General features: G+C 41.0%; 1 protein-coding gene across 1 annotated transcript in view; it reads right to left on the bottom strand.

Moving 5' to 3' along the window:
* Positions 1-20,796, bottom strand: part of WDR88 (WD repeat domain 88) — a 28,525-nt gene extending 7,729 nt beyond the window's left edge. The window contains exons 1-7 of the mRNA XM_044987872.1: positions 20,679-20,796; positions 18,556-18,666; positions 14,758-14,846; positions 9,701-9,764; positions 9,026-9,164; positions 4,363-4,492; positions 1,225-1,409 (exon numbers count right to left, since the gene is read on the bottom strand). Of these exons, the coding sequence (XP_044843807.1) occupies positions 1,225-1,409; positions 4,363-4,492; positions 9,026-9,164; positions 9,701-9,764; positions 14,758-14,846; positions 18,556-18,666; positions 20,679-20,786 (826 nt within the window). The 5' untranslated portion in view covers positions 20,787-20,796. The remainder of the gene's footprint in view (positions 1-1,224; positions 1,410-4,362; positions 4,493-9,025; positions 9,165-9,700; positions 9,765-14,757; positions 14,847-18,555; positions 18,667-20,678) is intronic.
* Positions 20,797-21,479: the final 683 nt, after the last annotated feature.

Raw genomic sequence — 21,479 nt, 5'->3', positions numbered from 1 at the left:
CTGCATTAGGAGCTTCTCCAAAACCTTTCCTGAGGTAAATCTATTTCCTTAACTCCAAAGTAGAGCATATTCTTCTAACATGGGGCAGAGATAGTGGGAAAATGTCAAGAAAACTTTCTTGTAATGTTCTCCCTATCAGATTAGCTTTGAACAGAATGAACCACAATAAAGATTTTTGAACTAGAGGTGATACTTCCAAACACCAATATTCAGAGGCCTATCTGCAAGTTAGCTACTATCCCTATGAATGCTACTGTCAAACTACTTGGTACTACCACCTTCAACGTTTTCATTCCCAGAATTTTTTTCCCCCAAAGTGTGTAGTTTAGGATTGAAGTCACCGAACCGAGAAGACTGGGATTAGATGGGATCACAAGATGAAGAGGGGTCAGTACTTTAAAAGGCCATGTTTGTTATGGGTATAAAGATGGGAAGTTCTGAGAGCCAATCAAGGCATAAAGATTTGTAGTAGCCAAGCACAGCAAAGAAGCTAGATGCCATTTCAATATAACAAGCTGATGGTGTTTTCATTAACTCTGCAATAGCAATATCACAGGCAAATTAACATCTAAGCTTCAGCTTCAGAGATTATTTAGTCCAGGACACAGTTATTACCTGGGATACAAAAGTATTAAAATATCAACCATTTTATACAGAGGAGTCATAGTGCTCTTCTACTGTATCTCACAAAATATCACAAAGATGTTTTTTTGAAATATCACATTATTGGAAAATGTTAATTGAATCATGTAGAAACTTTACTCCTGGAGGTACTGACTAAAGATACAGTGACATCCTTTCTCTCATTCAATATACTTAACAATAATAATATATATATCCTTATATTGTATATAGTGCTTTATATTTTCAGAGTGCCTTACAACCATTAACTAATACCAGGTGAGTAATAGCAAGCGTTCAGTCCATGAGGTGGCTCAGTAGTTTGTTTCTACTATATTCTCTCAATCATGATCTTTTTACAGAAAATCTTTAATTATATCAATTAAGCAGCATTTCAGATGTCTGAGTAAAGCAAAATACAGACCATCAATTTCAATTTACTTACATTATGTGTGTAGCCATTTAATCAGAATGAAAAACATTTAATTTTGGAATTGAGAAATAAATTAGTCATATGGTTGGCATGTGACCCCTCTGACTTATCTGAAATGTCCTACATGTATATACTTAAAGATGTGTATAATGGTATTTAACATAACTCACCATCTTTGCTAAAAACACAGGAACTAACAGAACCTTCATGACCTTGGTTTAAGCAAATAGGTCCATGATAACGAAACTCCCCTGTTTTTATATCCCATATTTTTAAGGTTTTGTCCCAAGATGCTGTGCACAAGTAATGACCATCTATGGTAAAGCAGCAGTCTGAGATGACATTGGTGTGTGCCCTGAAATACAAATGAAAATGACTGCACCAGGATACTGTGATTTTCAAAGCTATTAGAATGCTGTAAGGGCTTGATCTTGCAAGATCTGAGCACTCTGGCCCCATCTAGTGAAGCACTTAAGCACATTCTTAGCTTTTATCATCTGAGTAGTTCTGTAAAAGTCAGTGGGACTGCTCATTTGCCAAAGGTTAAGCATGTGATTAAGTGCTTTTCTGGATGTGGTCAGAGTGTTTAACATCTCACAGGATTGAGTACTAACTGAGTTTTAAGTACAGCTTATCACCTGCATCTTGTCACCCACAGGGTAACAAAAAATCCTCTGATTGCTACACTACACACAAGTTTAATTAAAAGCCAACATTGAAGGGTGAGCTATGGATGCCTTCAAATAAACAGTATCCATCTCTCTATATATATATGTCATGAAACTATATAGTGATTTGAATTCTAGAATGAACTCTAATTTTGAGAACAGGGGGTGGACTTCAAGAAAGAAATCTCAAAGTTCCAGAACCTGACAGGACTTTAGCAATTCCTGCAATCCGCAATGGGGAAGGGATTACAAGCATCTCTGCAGGAAACAATGCTATATCCATTGCAATTTAAAAGAAGGATTAGTAAAATGTTCCAGCTCTGTGTCTCCCATTCTAAGTAAATTCCTAATCCTTTTAAGGGTAACTTTAATAGTACTTTTTTATACAATTTATGATTAATGCTTTTATGATTTAAAACCAGAAGCACTGAATTTGTTTAACGACATTGTTAATGTTTTTCAGTAGCTCATCTGATACCTTCATTTGTTGCATACTCCCTTCTTACACAGACAATAGCATTCTATCTTTATATAAGGATTTTCATGTATTATTGACTTCAGTGGGAGTTGTGGGGGCTTCTCTCAGGATCAGGATACATGCACATACACCAATAAAATGCAGCAACACACTCAATAACAGAAAGGTGGCCTGGATATCAGGGAAATCCCTAATATTAAGAATAGTGCTATAGGAACTTTACAGTCACTATGATCAGAATGGATGTCAGGTGTTATGTTCTCATCTGAAATGCCTCCAGCCAGTGCACAGAAGTCAATCTATTCACCTCAGAATGATGAAGGGACAGTTTGAACCTCTCAAGATTTGACCTTTTGGTTCCACCTGAGTTTCAGATTCATAAGCCATCAACTCTAGATTGTGAATTACCAGCTGTGAGTTTTCTCTCCAGATAATTTTACTTTGATTCCACACTCAGATCAAGACCTATCCTTCTCCAAAAATATATCCTGTACTATGTATATGTTCCATTTTGCAGTCCTTTTTGAGACCTGTATCATGCTAAATAGTGTTTCATCTTCTTCACATTTGTTAATGTTATTATCTAGTGTTGCTAGTCCTGAGAAACATCAGCAACTAGCTTCCAGTTCAACAGCACATTCCCCATGCTATTGTTCTAGAAACTATGATGATTAGCTTTAGTTAATGCTTACAGATGGACAGATGCAGCTCATCTATCATTCACATCAAGAAGCTTGTATATAGCATATTATTTAACCTTTCCATGTGTAAGTGAACTATTCTCCCCTTACTAAAACTCAGTGGGGGTGTTTTGGTTGGCTAGCTCCCAGTACCAAAAGAAAGGGGAAGGGTCGATGGGAAATCAGGACAGTCCCCAGGAACAATGGGGAGAGGCCAATGCTCCAGGTCGGCGTGATTGACAGGACGGGGAGGCTAATCAGGGAGTCAAGAGGCCAGGGGGGTCCGTCCTCCTGGTGAACTGGAATTGCCTGGGTCGACAGCGTGGGACCGAGCTAAGGAGAATGCAGGAGTCCAAGCTGAGCTGGGCAGCAGAGCTGTGCCAGATCCAAAGGGGCCAGAAAAGCAGCCCAGGAAGCAGGCCAGTGCTGGGAGCAGAGTCACAGAAGCAGCCCAAAGAGCAGACCTATGCTGGGAGGAGAGCTGCAGTAACCAGAGGCAAGGGGGCCAGAAAAGCTGCCCAGAGAGCTGGAGGCAGAGCAGCAGCAGCAGTGCTGAGGCAGAGTGGAGCTGGGGCTGGAGCAGTCCGCAGCCAGGTGCGGTGAGCAGCTGGCGAGAGCAAGGGGGACCCTGGGCAGCAGGCCCAGTGCAGGGAGACACCCCCAGCCAAGAGGCCTTGCAGGTCAGACTTGAAGGGGGATCATAACCCTGACAGGGTGGGGGCTACGCTGGGAAGAAGGGTCCTGCCACCTAGAGCCTGAGAGCGTGGCCACTGCCAAAGCAAGTGTCTGACCCACAGCATCCCTACAGCACAACCAGGGGCTCAGAAGGGGCCTGGGACTTGTGAGGAACAGACTGAATTTCCCTTACATTCCAGAGAGTGCTGGTTGTGATGTCCCCATGCCACAGAGCAGCGTTATATGTTTTCCTTGGGCCTTTCCCATTTTTTCCTTATTTTTTAAAATTGATTGCTGTTTAATAAATTGTATTTGCTTTGAACTGTATGTAATGATCAGTGGGTCAGGGAAGCGGCCAGTGCAGAGAGAGCACCCCGGAGTGGGGACACCCTAACCCCTGCCTTAAGTGACCACAACAAGGTTAGGGGTTGAGCCCCCCCCCCAGGAATCCTGGGCCTAGTCTTGTTGGGGTTACGAGGACTCTGCCACACAGGAGAGTGGAAGGGGAGCCCTTGAGGTCAGGCAGGCCTCTGGTAAAGGAAGTGGGAGCGAGGACTCAGATCCTTTCGCTAGCCCATTTCACTGGGGTACTGTATAAGCCAGGACAGTTCCCCATAATAGCAGGATCATTCCCCACTTACACATGTATTTAGATGGTATGTTATTCAGCCTTTCCATGTGTATTATGCTATTTGGTTACATAATTACTGTTCATTTTCCCAGTATAAGTTGTAACACAAATTTCACTGATACTTTTTAAAAGTACATATAAATCTTGCCTAATATAGATATACTATTTTTTCTTACTCATCAATTGTGATAGTGGTAGATTGTGCTATAATATCCCAAAGCTTGATGGTCTTATCAGATGATACTGAAGAGACTCTCTCGTTATCAGGGTCAAAACAACATCTTGTGATTGTGCTTCTGTGATGACCTATAATAAAAACCAAAACAAGAATATTACCTACCTTGTAATTCTGCTTCCTTGAAGATGCTATTTTCAGGATTCTCATGTATGGGTCTCAGCTCTGTAGTTCAAGAAAGGCAGAACTCCTTAAACTCTTGATGTTTTTTTTTCCCACCGAGGGCAGTGAGTAGGAGCACAATCCCCCTTTCCTCCCCAACTGGTGTCATACAAAACACCTGAACTAACTTACTGCCCTTCAAACCATCCAGTCCTGATTAAGTAGGAAATGAAGGGGAAAAAAACCCAAAAATTAGCCAATAACAAAACAAAATGTTTGAAAATGTAAGCTGGCAAAAGGTCGGACAATAAAATATCAAAGTAAGAAAAAATTCCCTTCTGAACTCTGAGAGGAGGTAAGTAGGTTGAGTGAATAAGAATATCATATAAAATGATACCTTCAGAGAAGCAGGTCAGTATTCCCCCTTCTCTAATGATATCTTCTAGCCAAGATTCTAATTTGTGGAGAGTAAGCAGCTCTAGGAATACCCCAAAAGAACAACCTCAACAGGCAACAAGGACAAGTCCAATAACAATAATATGAACAAGCAATTAAACCTTGGGCATGAAACAACAATGGAGGTGGTGCCTTGGATTCCCTACCTTTTACCACTAACCTTTAGTCTTAAAAACCATCAGACCTTGGGGAGATAGTTCCTCCTATTTTACACTAGGAGCTGGAGTCCAAGAGTGAGAATCCTGCACAAACATCATATTTTAAAAATACATTATTTCATGACGTACTCCAAACTGATTTTAATTGGTAATTTATAACAATTCTTTTAAATATCCTAGAAAGAATGTCATGTCAAAATAGTCACTGATGACTTCAGCTAACTCACTCTGCTAAGCCATTCTGGCTAACTGCCTGTGAAAGAAGTGAATTAGATTATATGCAGGCAATCCAAATTTGCAACCCCTGGCAGGTCATGAAGTTGATATGCTAGTTCTTTAGAGGAGGGCACAACACTTTGCTCCTTAAGTGCTGATTTTTGGCTAATCTGAGGAATAGTGTAGGCAGCAGCTATCCTATTCTCCAAGCAGGAAAAAGGGTGTTGTGATGCTGTCACTACATGAGAGAAGGATTAAGAGCCTATATCTAAGACAAAAGGAAATTTTGAAGTAAAAAGGTAAGCAATAATCTTGCAGACATTATCTGATTTAATTTGACGACTTGCATTCCTCACGGATCTGGAGGGATAATTATACTAGACTGAAATATCATACAATAGAATGATTCATTAAGCAGTCTGTGATAAACGTACAGCTCAGGGTAGCATAAAATCCCTTCTTTACCTGTAAGGTTAAAAAGCTCAAATAACCTGGTTGGCACCTGACCAAAAGGACCAATAAGAGAAGAAGATCTTTTCAAATCTGTGTGGGGAGGTTTTGTTTGTGCTCTCTTTGTGTGCTCTCTCTTGGGACAGAGAGAGGGACCAGGCAGGAAAAAAACCTCTCCTAAAACCCTACCTGAAATGAGCATCTAAGATTACAATAATCGTAAGTAAAGCAAGGAAATGCGTTAGATTATCTTTTGTTTTAGCTTGTGAATTTTCCCTATGCTACGAGGGAGTTTTATTCCTGTTTTTTGTAACTGTAAAATTAAGTCCAGAGGGGAGTCCTCTGTGTTTTAAATCTTTTATTACCCTGCAAAGTTACCTTCCATCCTGATTTTGCAGGTCTGATTCCTTTACTTTTTTCTTTATAATAAAGTTCTTCTTTTAAGAACCTGATTGATTTTTAGTGTCATAAAAACCAGGAATTTGGTCTGTGCTCACTTTGTTAACCTATCAGTTGGTATATTATTCTCAAGCCTCCCCAGGAAGGGGTGTGAAGGGGCTTGGGGGGATATTTTGGGGAAACAGGAACTCCAAGTGGTCCCTTTCCTGAATCTTTGTCTAACTCACTTAGTGGTGGCAGAAATACTGTCCAAGGACAAGGAAGAATTTGTGCCTTGGGGAAGTTTTTAACCTAAGCTGGTAGAAATAAGCTTAGGGATCTTTCATGAAGGTTCCCTCATCTGTACCCCAGAGTTCAGAGTGGAGAGGGAACCCTGATACAGTCCTATGAAACTGTAGACTAGCAAATATAAATCTTATATTTACTATCAACATATTACCAAAGTGAAATGCTATTATGAAAATACTGACTCCTCATTGGATTTGTTATATTAGTTGTCAGCTATTCTGAAATGAGAACGTGTAAACATGGCGCAAGTAAAACTTCAAACTTCATGACACATAGTAAAACAATTATCTTTGTAAATACTTCCTATCAACAAATAAACATCTACAGATGTTGAAATCATATTCAATCAATAGATTAAAGTCATATAAATCTAAACATTAATTTGCAATAGTCTCAACTATGGGATTAGAATTTGCATGAAAAGTAATAAATTGGAAAAAGTTAAAGGACATTTGAAGTACATGGTACAACTCAAAATCCAGTATATCATATGTGGGATTTTTTTTAGCCACTGTATCATCCAGTTTGTATACAAAACAAGCTCATGGAAGGGTCTTTTTTATAACACCACAAAAGTCCCCAACACACAGTTCAGTTGAAAGGATACAATAAACTCCAGCAAAAGCAACAGAGTGCATTGGAAAAGTTATGGGATACATTAAGTTTTCCTCAGTTATGGATAAATCTCAGCCATATTGTCTTTTGATCAATAACTTTATTAAAACATATCCTTATACTGTGCTTTAAATTAAAATTTAAAATTCAAAGGAGTAGTAGCTTTGTAGATTTTTCTTTTTTTGCTAATGAATCTAAAAATAAGCCACTAGCTCACCATTCCATTGATTTTTAAGCCTTCAGGCCCTAATCTAGCAAAGTACATGATTAAATTTTAAGCATGTAAGTAGCTCCATGAAAGTCAATGTAAACCAACTCTGATCTGACAGTGTCCCTTTAAAGAATAATGGAGCTGTTGTCCATCTTGAAACTACATTCAGCTGTAGTGTATGTCTGATTTTTAAGAACAAGCAGTTTCAGCAAAGCACTTAAATACATGTTTATATTTTAATTTATGAGATTGCTCATGTGTTTAGGGTTTGATTTTGCAACATGTTGAGTGAGCATCTTCAACTCCCAAAGGCTTCAATGGGAGTTGAAGGTGCTCTGCATATCTAAGAATCAAGTCCTTTAACATGTACTGATGTGCTTTTCTGGACTGCGGTCTCAGCACTCAAATTGCTTTCAAAGGGGAATTGTGCTTAAAAATCAAAACCACTGTCAGGCTAATTTTGGTCCACAACATAGTTTTTACAAAAACAAGTTCTTACAATGTCTAAGACAAATAAAAGATTTTCCATGAACTTTTTAAAAACAAACACAAAGTCACGGAAATATTCTTTTAAATCAAATAAACATGCCCTTGCAGTGTTTGCATCCCAAATATGTGTTACTGTGCCAATTTATGAAAACCAGAAACTGACTATAAACCAAAGTGATATTAAATAGTTGATTTTTTACAGGCCAAAGAGATGAAATTTAAAAAAAAAGAAAAATTGAATAAATTGTGAAAAGTAAATTAGATTGTTAAAAACTGTAACAATCTGAAGTGATATTTGTAACAAATAATTGTAGTTAGTTTAGTTTGACAAGACAATACGTTTATGTACATATGGAGAGAAAATACACAAGCCTTCTTGGTTACTGCAAAGCAACCACTGGAATTCAGTCTTACATGTTTATCTATGCACAATGTTATCATTGATCTATCTCTTATCCCATCTTCCTCCAGTTCCTGATGCTTTTATGATAGCATAGTAGTTATCTCAGAGGTTTTTGGGAAGAAAACAAAAGGAAATATTAACTCATGTCACTGGACTTGGGATACAACTTACCCAGAATGCACAGAGCCCATCCAAACCCCTTTACACCACTTAAAGAGCGCATAAGGCTTGTGCAGACCCAGGGGATTACATGGGCCTTATGTAATGCAGGAAGCTTAACCAGTTCTAGTGAACTGGGATAAATTCCATCATCAGTGCACCTCAAATTCAGCACTCACACCAGACAACACCAATCTACTGATCCTGAAAAAATCTAGAATTAAAAATCCTCTGAGGAGTCTATTACAGAAAACAAACACTTCAAAAGGAGAGGAAAAAGATGGGAGAAAAGGAAGGGTGATATGCAAAATGCTAACCAACACATCTGGTTAAGATTCTTGCACACACTCCTTTGAATACACATTGACAAAGCTGAACAAAGTGTAACTGGACAAAAACATCCTATAGAAATAAAATCCTGATGTTCCATATTCACTGGCACGTGGAGGGCATGTCTGTGATATGTCTCCTTAAATTCTGCTTCCCCTCCTCACACATTGGTTTGTTTCCCAACCTCACAAAAGATTGTTTGAATCCAACAGGTCTTGAATTTAATATTAATCTAGTTTTTATGACTTTCTTTATGCAATCAAAAATTATCTCATCAGATGCAAGACTCAAGAACAGAACTAAACAATGTGAAGTTTTAAAGTCTTACCTTGGACATATGCCACCGTTGTGGCATTTACTGCATCAGTAACACATATAGCATTTTCCATGTCCAAGCCAGATACCACATATTTACCATCACATGAAATATTACATGAAGTTACAAGGCCTTCTTGGTCTACAGTCCACTGAAGAAGAAAATAAACTGTTTTGAAAGTCATGCTTTTTGGGATTAGTTATGACATAGTTTCTTACCAGTTCTTCTATAATCAGTAAACAGGCTCAGAAGGAATAGTTTTTGCTACTGTTTGATATTTTAAATGAACTCTGATAGAAGTGTATTTACAGTATTTCAATTTTTTTAAACCTACTTAACATTTTGCATTAGCAGGAAATTTAAAATTAGATAGCACCGGCCAGCTGAGTCATAAAATTGGCCAGAAATATTCAATGAATTCAACATCAAGGTAGCCTTCTGGGGTACGTAATCATTCTTATATTATTTTACAGATAAGGTAACTGATGCATATCAAGAAATTCATTTGCCCTAGGTCACACAGTTAATCGCTCTCACAGCTGAACCTACAGACTCCAACTAGATCACATTACTGCCCAACGTGAGAATTGCATTTTTTATTGTACCTCCAACTTAAAAATCTTTATGCATTTGATGTTACCAATTTCTGCTAAAAGCTAAACTCATTGAAAAAAAATCAATACATACAAGCATTTTTCCTGTTTCCATATCCCAAGCCTTTACTGTTTTATCATATGATGATGTTATCACTCTAAAAATTAAGCATATTAACAAAAACAACAATCAACATTTCCATTAAAAGAACTCAGACTTAAAATGCTGTTAGTGTAGAAACAATACAAAGTTGTCTTTGTGGGGGGAAAAGCAAACACCTTCAGTTTTCTGTTAAATTATTTTGTTCTCTCTACTTCCCAACAATTTAAGATAAATATATTTAGTTTTTATATTTTTGCAAAAACTATTGCCAAAAAAAGGAGTTAGTTGGAAATTTTGAAATAGAAGTTGGAATTTTTCGCACTAGAAATTAACAAAAGAATGCCTTCTATGTAATTTGGAGTGCAGACAGCCTATTCATTTTCATTTCATCCTATTACAAGTTATTTAATTATCACTAACTTTAAAATGCATGTAAAGCAATTATGGTGGGTTTGCTGTTATGAATGTGAAGTATCTTCATTGCTAGTTATTTGGATTTTCAGGAGTTGATATTGCTGCGTAACACCAGTGACCTTGCTATGCACAAATACAAAGCCACGTTACACAACAAAGCCATTTAATAAAGTTTACTGGAAACTGACAGGTTTTCTTAAAACATTCCCACATATTTGAAATACATTTATTCTGAATGTTAAAGAACATGATAATTATTCTTTATTACCATAATGGCTTTTCACTTGTTCAGTTTTTGACCAATTTATTACAGTGTCACTGAATATCATTTTATACAAGTTCAACATGAAAATGGATTTTAAATATATTAAAAGAATAAAAGGAACCTAGATGGCAAGGAATTTCATACATTAATCTTCTGACAATTGACAATGTATTTTCTGCTCTTCAATAGACATCATCTAACACATAAAGGCCATATCTAGTTTATGTATCAATGCTATTTTTGACTGGAAACAAACTATGAAACTCTGCTTGTCTGTTTAGCAATCTTCAAAAACTCAGGCAACAGCAAAAGGCACCATTACCATATTTAAAGTGTGGTGACCAAAGTTTTTTCACTACTTAAAATTTTTTTTGTCAATCTTCCAACTTGATTGGAATTGATCTAGACTATGCTCCACTGATAGCAAAACCAGGAATAATACCCTGAGAGACATTGCTTGACCTACACATTCAACTGTTTGTGTATTCCACAGCTCTTGTAGTGATTAATGTCCATGGCAGGACCTTAGATAAGATGAATCTCCTGACAAAATTATAACAGTTGACTGCAGAGATATAGAATGCTGATAAACAATACAGACAAGAAAGAACTTTTTTGAATATATAAATTCCAGTGTCAGAAGAAACCCATGATCATAGGCTAGTTTACAAATTATTATTAATTTATACAATGGCAAACATTTACATATCTCTAAATACATAGAGCTTACAGTCTAATCTAGAAAAATTCTGTGTCCTGAAGAGCTTGCTCTAACACTCACAGAAGCCAAATGAAAGATTCCCATTCCTTAATGTGCATTGCATCGGGTTCTAAAATAGAAAGTTTTAAAGAGTGTAGGACAAGTTGTTGATGAGAATAAGATCAGAAGAATTCCTGGAAGAAGTGAGTTTTAAGGATCTGAAAGTAGAGAAGGAGCTTTGTAGACATGAGACTGTTCCAAGTGTAGGGCTAGCATGAATGAAGGTGCAAAAAAGAGGGAGGAAAAGAAAGAGATGCAGAGGATAAAGAAAACAGAGAACAAGGGGGAATGAGAAGACATAACAGCAGGGGCTAGTTTATGTTGGACCTTTAAGGTAAGGAAAAGAAGTTTGAATTCACTATAATAAAAGATAGGAAGTCAATGAAGAGACTCAAGGAGGGGATGATACAACTGGAACAGGAGGCGGCAAGATGAGTTCATCCACTTTGTGCAGACTGGAATAGGGAGAGGCAAGGAAGTCCTGAGAAGAGAAGTTTAAGGCATTTAGGACAAAAAATTACTAAGACAAAGGGTTTAGCAGTGGGAATAGTGAGGAAAGCTGTACTTTGTTAATATTACTGCAAACAAAAATTACTTACCTCATTATTATGAAGATAACACTTTGGAGGGTCCTCACTCTTGGGTCTTGCGCCACCAGCACAAGTCATTCAGGAAATTCTCCAACATCTTAACATTTATGACTAGGCTGGCTCTGGGATTCCCCCCAATTGAACCTGCTCCCACTTCACAGGCCCCAAAACATTTCAGATAGTTACTTTCAAGACAGGGAGGCAAGAGCTCCACAACATCTTGCACTACATAGTAAATACAATAACTTTCTCTGCCCCATGTGGATGGGTGAAGAATCCTTCTTCAGAAAAGCAGAATCACGAAGTAAATAATGTTCCATTCTCTAAAGACACCATCATCTCATGATTCTTATTCTGGGAGAGTAAAGAGCATGGGGGAATGTCTCACAATAGAAAAAATCTAATGGTGAATACTGCTGAAGATAATGTGTATAAAACCACGCTTATATATTGTTAGGATATAGATATTCAGGCCTGTCTGCAAAGGCCTATACTTTAAGAATTTAGGTATATTCTTATCACTTAGCTAGTTATAGAGATATAAAAGAAAGAATTAAAAAATCACTGTCTGTCTGTATAATAGCCTTCTCTTACTGTGACAGTCTGAGGCCCTGTTTAGTCATATTAAAATAAGGCAATGTGGGGCTGTTAGGAAGGTGATCCAATCTATCACCTCCAGAGAAAGGGAAGATCCTAGAAGATGTAAAAGGAAACTTAGTTTGATAGCATCCTGTCTGGTAAGAACTCACTTATAAATAGATACAGCTGCAAAACCCTTATGTCTGTATAGATGTAGTTGTAAAATCCTCACTTCTGTATTGTTTTGTATGTTTATTTGCATGGTCTCTGTCTGGTTCTGTGATTAATTATACAGCAGACAGAAGCAATTTTGTTGGGTGTAAACCAGTTAAGGTGGTGGGATATAATTGGTTAAATAAGCATGTTACAATATGTTAAGATTGGTTAGTTAAATTTCAGTAAAATGATTGGTTACGGTATAGCTAAGCAGAATTCAAGTTTTACTATATAGTCTGCAGTCAATCAGGAAGTGAGGGGGGAGGAAATGGGAACAGGGACTGGGGATGGGGTAATTGTGATCATGTTTTGCTAAAAGGGGAAATGGGAACAGGGGATGGGAACAGAAACAGGGACACAGGCAAGGCTCTGTGGTGTCAGATCTGGGAAGGGGGACACTAAGGAAGAAAACTGGAATTATGCTTGCTGGAAGTTCACCCCAATAAACATCGAATTGTTTGCGCCTTTGGACTTTGGGTATTGTTGCTCTCTGTTCATGCGAGAAGGACCAGGGAAGTGAGAGGGTGAAGGAATAAGCCCCCTAATATCTATTAAAGAAATTACACTATGAGCAGGGCCGGCTCTAACCTTTTTGCCACCCCAAGCAAAAAAGAAGAGCGCTACCCCGCTGTACCCCCCTGCGCGAGCGCTGCGCCGCCAAAACCCCGCCCACGAGTGCAACGCTTCCTGAAACCCCGCCCCCTCCGAGCGCCGCACTGCCCCAAGCCCCCATCCCTCCTCCGAGCGCCGCGCCAGCCCCACCCCCCCGAGCACCACGCCGCCCGAAGCCCTGTTCCCCGAGCGCCATGCTGCCCGAAGCCCCGCCCCTGAGCGCCACGCCGCCTGAAGGCCTGCCCCCCTCAGAGTGCCGTGCCGTGGCCCCGCCCCGTCCAAGCACCGCGCTGCGCCCCTGCCCCTCCAGCGCCGCACCAAGCCCCGCTCCTCCAGCGCTGCACCAAGCCCCCGCTCCTCCAGCGCCAGGACGCCGAAACAAAAAAAACAACCCCTCCTGCGCTGCCCCAACAAACCAAAAAAAAAAAAAAAAAACCCCGAGCATCGCCCTGCCCCAAGATGCCACCCCAAGCACGTGCTTGGTCTGCTGGTGCCTGGAGCCGACCCTGACTATGAGGCAAGTGTCTGCAAGAAAGAGAGACTTTTTTTTTTTTAAATGAAAGCATAGGTCTCTGGCAGTTATCTGACACGCTGTAAGCTTGCTAGAATCGATGATCTCTAGCAACATTCCCAGTCAAGTTAATATCTTTTGAAATCATTCTTGAACCAGCAATCTGACACAAGGTCTTAGCTAGATCAGTAAACTAAATTATGGGCAAGTCTACAATTAAAATGCTGCATTGGCACCACTGTAAGGAGAAGCTGTACCCAAGAGGCGGTAGCAGTGTCGATGGGAGAAACTCTCCCATTGACATGGCGCTATCTACACTGGGGGTTAGGTCAGAATAACTACATCGCTCGAGGGTATGGATTTCTCAAACCCTTTAGTGACATAGTTACACCGATACAGGTCTATAGCATAGACCTGGCCAAAGTTTCTCTCCTTCATTCTGTCAGAGGAGTTTGCCACAATGTGACAAACACAGTTTGGCTGCTAGTGAACTTCTGTAGGGTCTCATAATTTAGGAACCTTTTGTCCAATTCACATCAAATTTGGAAGAAAAATTCTACTTTGGCCTCAGATCTAACATACCAGTTTTGAGGTAATGCTTTTTTTGTGGATTTGAGAGAGGAAACCAATACTGAGCTTAGAATGAGTGGACTGGAACTTTAACTATGTAGTGTAATCATCATAGTCATTTCTGTAAATGCTATTGCTCTAAATATAACAGAATACTGTTCCAATAATTTTGTGTCTAATTTCAAACACATCTGTTTACACCAAAACAATCATTAATTTTACTGCATTATGGAAGTAATATTAAATGGTCAAAGATAAGCTAACTAGCATAACAGTTTTTCTATCTGTACTTGTTTAACTTCTGAACTTCAACGAGCTGATTTCTGTGTATTTAGAAAAAATTAATTCAATTTCCTCTCTAACAAATCTATCTATATGGAAGCATCAGAGCAATACTCAGTTTATTTGTTCTGAGTTTCATTCTGTTGGGTTTTTTTTCATTTGCTGTAAAAACGTAACACCTAGCAGTCAAATAGCACCACTTTCTCCTCTCTATTTATACTTACATATGAACTACAAATGAAAGGTCACCTTTTGTTATCAGGAGTCAAGCTGCACTCAGAAATGGGAGCTGTGTGTTCTTCTTCAAAGACTTGAACAGGAACACCTTTTTCAACATCCTTAAATAAATCCAAAGGAGCTTGATTAATGATTTTGAAAAGATAAAATACAACATATAAAAGATCTTAAATCAGTGAACTTGGTCTCAGTTGTAGCATCTGATCTGAGAATTAGAATGATTATTACCTTTATCCATGAAAAAAATGACCTTTCACCTGTTCCACAAATCAATCATCAATATTGGTGTCCTGAGACCTGACGTGGTCCTGAGACTACCACCTGACATGCTGACCAATATTGTCTCATTATGTCCTTTTACTCCACTGTCTGTTTGTATCCACCTGTTGTCTCTTTTCTTACATTTTGACTTTAAGCTCTCTGAGTCAGGGAACACTTTTTGTACAGGGCCTAACACAATGAGAGCCATGAATCACAAATTTCTTCCCAGAGGAAATTGACAAAACACAACTTGACTTTCCCTCTCTGCTTAGCTCACCTTCTCATCCCCTCATACAAATTTCTCCTCCTTCTCTCCCTCACAGACATTTCTAGTCTGCTCTCCTCTTCTAATCCCTCCATTGCCCCAGTGATGCCATCCCATCCCCTGCTTTCCCTTGTGCACACTCTAATCCCCTCCCTTCTCTTCTCCACAATCTCTCACTCTCCTCTATCTCTTTTTTTCTTACTATGCAAGCATGCTTTAGTCTCTCCTATCTTAAAGAAACCACCTTTGATCCCACTTGCCTCTCCAACTACCACCCCATCTCCATTTAATCTCTAACCTCATTAAACACACAGTTACAGTCGCTGTCTGGAGTGCCTCTCCTCCAATTTCACGAGGTCCTCTCTAGCCCTCACATCCAAGCTATACGTATTCTTTTTGCATAACTTCTCTGAAATACGGCTTTTCCTATCCATCCACACAGCTAAAACATGTATCCAGGCTCTCAGACCCATCTCATGTCTCTCTTATTATAACATTTTTTTCTCTGTCCTTGACAAATGCAATCTGGCCCTGCTCATATCCATTCAGAATTCTGCTGCAATCATCTTCCTAGCTTTATTGCATCAAACATAGTTACTTGTTTCACTTTCAAGGCCCTTCATGTCCTATCCCCACCCTACATATCTCTCATAGGGTGACCAGACAGCAAGTGTGAAAAATTGGTACGGGAGGTGTGTGTGGGAGTAATAGGCACCTAAATTAAGACAAAGCCCCAAATATCGGGACTGTCCGTATAAAATCAGGACCTAAGGTCACCCTAATCTGCTCCAGGCCAATGGGAGCTGCTGGAAGCAGCGGCCAGTAAGTCCCTCAAACCGCATCGCTTCCAGCAGCTCCCATTGGCCCAGAGCAGCAATCCGTGGCCAGTGGGAGCCGCGATCAGCCAGACCTGCGGACGGGGCAGGTAAACACACCGGCCCGGCCCATCAGGGGCTTTCCCTACACAAGTGGCGACCGCTGTTTGAGAAACCCTGCACTAGGCAAATATCTAGATGAATTGATGTACCCACTGGAAGAACCTCTGCATACCTTCAGGGTACATGTGCTTCTGGTTGAGAACCACTGATTTAGACCATGTGTACTGTGCCTTATTAATTTGTTTTCCAAAGGATGTATGCACTGCCAGTGAAATACTTTCTAGTCATAAGAGGAATTCCAAATACTTTCTTAGATACACATTTGATACCTACTCATTCAAAAGAAACAAAGAGACTTCAAAGTGGAATTGACAGTTTCCCTAGCTCTTTATCATCAAACCTGGTCTTTTATGAATCCTAACTGGCCTAGCTACTCCTACAGAAGAAGGAAATCAGAGTTGTCCTGACAAAGTGGAAGTTATCAGGATAAATGAACCATTGTTTCTCTTATGTGTTGCTTATAAGGAAGCCCTCAACATTCAGATAGATTCTCTTAGCTCCTGACAAAAAATAATATCTCAGGAAGCGCTGGATAAAAATTTTCTTACACAACTATGCCCAAGATAAGCAAGTCACATCAGACAGTACTAATCTTCCATACTTGAAGAAAAAAATATTCAATACATTATATTCTCTTTTCAATGAAGAGGCTTTCATGTGTCCCCTCCATCTAGTTTACTTAAGGAAGATTCCACAATTACCTTATTATTTTCTTGTTTTGATTTAAATCTCTTGACATGCAAGTTTGATAGCGTAGGTTTTCACTAAAAATAGAAGAATCTATACTTTACAAATTCCAATTCTGTGGTAGGATGAGGAGTGAGTATGTAGTTCTGACAACGTGATGGAATTATCAACATTAAATTGTGAACATCTCAATGATCCACTTGGTTGGACACATTTATTTACTGTCTTGCCTCCTACAAATATTTTCTTAAACATCATCATTGTAATCATGATTATTTGCTTTGAAACCTATCAAAAAGGGAGCGGCTCTTCAGTTGTTTCATGGGAGGAGCTAAGGATGGAATGAGTCCTGTCTCTTGGATACCATGGAAGTGCTGAACACTGTGGATGCCTGAGCTGACCCCAAGTTAAGCTTTGTTCTTCATCTGTTCCCAAACTTTCATTAGAAAATTTCTTACCGTGTCACAATGGAAGCTAAGCATGATATCTGGATAAAAGTGCAGCACTAAAGATCTCTTTATAGCACCATAGCCTCTCCACCTGTATTCACAACATTAAGGCATTACCATCCCTTAATACCAGCTTCAGTAGGAAGTGTTTGAATCAAGTTACAAACCAGTTCATATATGCCAGGCATAATGAATTGTCAGCTGCTCATATGAATGTCAGGTATAGTACTTATCTAAGAATAAGGATCTGGGCCATCTTTTAGAACAGACTGAAATAAATAACCTTCACATCACATCAGCCAGGGTTCCTGTGTGCCTCAGTTCAGGTAACCCTGGTTGCTGTAACCAATCTGGTTGGAATTTTGTGGAAACCCTAGGTAACTTCATAAAACTGGCTAAGGGCATCAGAACAGATAGACTCGACTTCATTGCAAACAAAAGGCAACACATGAAAAGTGTAAAAAACATTACACCCTTGCTGATAGCTAAATCTAGTGCCTATAGCGCATAACACTTGATTACCACTATTCTCTAAGAAAGACTGTACACATCAAACAATGTGATGGTGAGCAAAATGAACCTCCGGATCAAAAGAAACCAAAAATTGTGTAACAAGCCATTGTTGTGAAGTATTTTATTCAAAGAGCTAGAGTGCTGATCCAGCAAAACTCTTAAGCATGTGCTTAAGTCCACAGCTATTCAGCACTTTAAATGCATGTCAAAGTCCTACTGAAGTCAATAGGGTCTACATACATACTTAAGTTCTTTGTTGAGTCAGAGACTAGGTTCAGGCAATTAATGAGGAAAAAACATGACAATTAGGAAAAAAACTCATTAACACTATAAAAGCAGCACAAGATGACATTCCCACTGAAAAAAGTCAAAACGGAATGTTTTTTTTCCAGAAAGAGTTGACATATTATATAATATTGTAGTAGAGCTCTCCTTCACTAGTGTGTAAGAACATTCATCTCCAGCTGCTTACATGGAGCACTGCTGAATGTCAAAGAATATGTTAAAAGTATGGAATAGGAGCATTGCCACTGTAATTGCACCTGTGAAACAGTTCAGTTATTTTACAGACTGAATAAAAAGCTGTTTAGAAGGTCAATTTATGACTCACTCAACTGCCATACTTATATGACATTTCTTGCTTGGTTTAGACATTATTATGGCGTGACTATTGAATTGTTTTAGATTCATGACATACCCAGAGTTTCACTGTTCTGTCATAAGAGCAAGAAAGAATTTTTGTATCTTCAAAGCAGAAATGGCAGGAGCTCACAGTATCACAGTGCCCTCTCAAAATTTTAAAGTGGATCTGTAAATGAACAGAACAAAGATAAAGTACGTTTTATCTTATATAATAAATCCTTCTTGTTGACAAGTTAGTCCTCAAGAGATAGTCTGAAAGTAATAACCCGATTAAAATATTTTAGTTCCTGCTGTTTGAGAGCATTCACACTCATCTTTCTGTTAATAGATTGCAGTTGATTTGGCAGATCACAGCAACACTTTTTTTAAGCACCTGTTTGTACATGACAATGATCTTGCTCTTCTTTAAGTTTCAAAAAATCTATTTTGATTCTTGAAGTACCTTGTGTATGCTGTATGACTGAAATATGACCATTTATATAATTAATATTGCCACTGTTAGACAACTGCAGCAAATCTTATATAAAGTATGTCATGTAAGGTATCAATGGAAAAGTTATAATCTATCAAATATGATTATCCTGTTTGTCTGCAAGTATCATCTTTGCATCTAAAAGTATGAATATTGACTGTATTTCAAATGTGTTGATGGCCTATTAAGGAACAGTTAACTCTTAATGAGCCACAGATGAAGCTTGTCCCCATCCCATGAGCCTTTCTGTGGACACTTTAGCCAGAACATGGGTAATAGCCATTCCTATGAGTCATCGAAGCATGCAAGCGCATGTGACCAATGGTGGATTAGCCACTGGGGCTATGGGGCCCATGCCCAAGGGCCCCGGAGCCCCAGACAGGTGGGCAAAAGCCCCACTGCCCTGACCCTGCTCCCAGGAAGCAGCACTGGGGGAGGCAGTGGGGGAAACCCCCAGAGCCCACCGACCCCATCAGCAGCCAGGAGCGGGGGTGGGGAAAGTCCCAGCATCAGGACTCCTGCTGCAGCCCCAGGACTGGAGTTCTCAGAGAGCTTATCAGGTTTTGGGGCCACAGTGGTGGAAGAGCAGAATGGGGAGACCCTGAGTGGAATAGGGGTGGGGCCCTGAGTGGAATAGGGGGGAAGGGGCAGAAAGGGGTGGGCCCATGGGCAGGATCACATGTGGAGGGGGGAGGAACAGGGACAGGACCACAAGTGGAAAGGGTGGGGAGCGGCCTCCCACTTGCTCTGGCCCAGGACCCCAGGAAACCTTAATCTGCCTCTGTATGTGATCCTGGACTCCATCTTGTGCCTGTAATTTTCCACAAACTAAGACTGAGAAAAGTTCCCTCCACATGGGAGAAGGTATAAAAACCCCTGCTCTGATCTTTGGACTATGGACTTACACTAAAAGGAGCATTCCAACCAATGGACTAAGGACCTTCCAGTCTTTTGGAAGTTACCAGAGTCTTTACAAACCAGCAGTCTGTAATATCACTGCTTCAAACCTGATATAAAAGCTTTGCAAATAGCATATATTTATCTTCCTTAATATTTTAACTCTGCCCTCTTCTTCTCTCTTACAAATAAACCTTTAGATATTAGATACTAAAGGATTGGCAACAGTGTGATTATTGGGTAAAATCTGAATTATACATTGACCTGGCTGTGTGGCCTGATCTCTTGGGAATAAAAGAACCCTTAAAGGAGCACATGGGCAGCCTGCTGGTAGCAAAGAGGGGTTAGGTTGGCGATACTTTCCACGGATAGGGGAAGGTGGTGGAAGAAAATATCTAGTCCCAGCTGCCCCAACCAGCAGCCTCTGGCATGTATTGGCCCTATATGAACAGGGCAGTCTGCAGCTCATCCCAGTAGTGCTCCTACTGATTCCCTCCAACTCCTGAGGCACTGAGATACCCTCTCTCCCCCGCCCCCCAGACCTGCCTCTCCTGGCTCTCTCATATCCCTGCCTCAGGCACTGAGACCCCGCCCCCAGGCACTGAGACACACACATCCCGTCTCTCACCCCCCCTGCTCTTACCCCCCGCCGCAGACACCCCGCCCCCAGCTGTCACACACACACCCCCCGTCTCTCACCCACCCCCACCACTGGGACCCCTCTGGGCGGGCGGCCCCCGTCCCTCCCGGTCTCTCAGCCAGGGCACCACCTTCCCCCGGGCAGGAAGCCGTCCGCTCCCCGCCCCCACCTGCGCGAGCCTGTCCTGGCCGCCTAAGCGGCTCTCCGGCTGGGAGGGCCTGGGCTGGGGAGGCTCCTCCAACGCCAGCGGGTCCCCCCCGCCGCTGGCCCCGGCCATCTCCCCGGCTCTGAGGTAACCGCCGCTCACGGGAGCCCCTAGCGGTCACGCTGCCCCTGCGCGAGCCGGCAGCGGGTACCGCACGCACCACCAGCCGCGCGCCCGCGCCTCGCGGGGATCCCGGCGCCTCCCCAACACTGACGCAATTAACCCACCGCCAGGACACCACGGGCCGCTTCTCGCCCCGCCCGGCCTCTGACCCTCAGCAGCGGCTGCTGGCCCCAGCCCGCAGGACACCGGCTTCGACTCTCCCACGCAGCCAACAGCAGCGCCGCAGCCCGCCCGGCAGCCTCGCGTGCAGTCAGCGCGGTGCAGCTGTGACCTGGGGCTGACACTCAGGGCAGCTGGACACGGGCTGGCGGCGCCGGGGGGCGCAAACCAGGCTGTCAAGGGGCCTCTAAACGGCCTGGAGCTCACCATCTCGGCTCTAGCTGTAAAGTCAAACCTTACAGGGCGAAGGGTTCCCACATACGTACCTGGGTGCTTGCTGCCTGGCTGGAGCCCTGGGCTTGGGCCGCTCACATATTCAAGAGCTGTACTGTTGGCCACGGTAACTACAAGCATCAGGCGTTACAGCCCCAAGCACTAAACGGTGCTATCCTTGTAAATAACTTCTAAATAAATATATATATTTTAAAGTGGGGAGTATTTAGATGAAGATACACACAAAAAATGATTACATGGAGCATGGGG

The sequence above is a fragment of the Mauremys mutica genome, chromosome 14, assembly GCF_020497125.1.
Source record: "Mauremys mutica isolate MM-2020 ecotype Southern chromosome 14, ASM2049712v1, whole genome shotgun sequence".
In the NCBI taxonomy this organism is placed as follows: domain Eukaryota; kingdom Metazoa; phylum Chordata; order Testudines; family Geoemydidae; genus Mauremys; species Mauremys mutica.
Note: the sequence above shows the minus strand (reverse complement) of the source record. Positions and strands in the feature narration are given on the sequence as shown.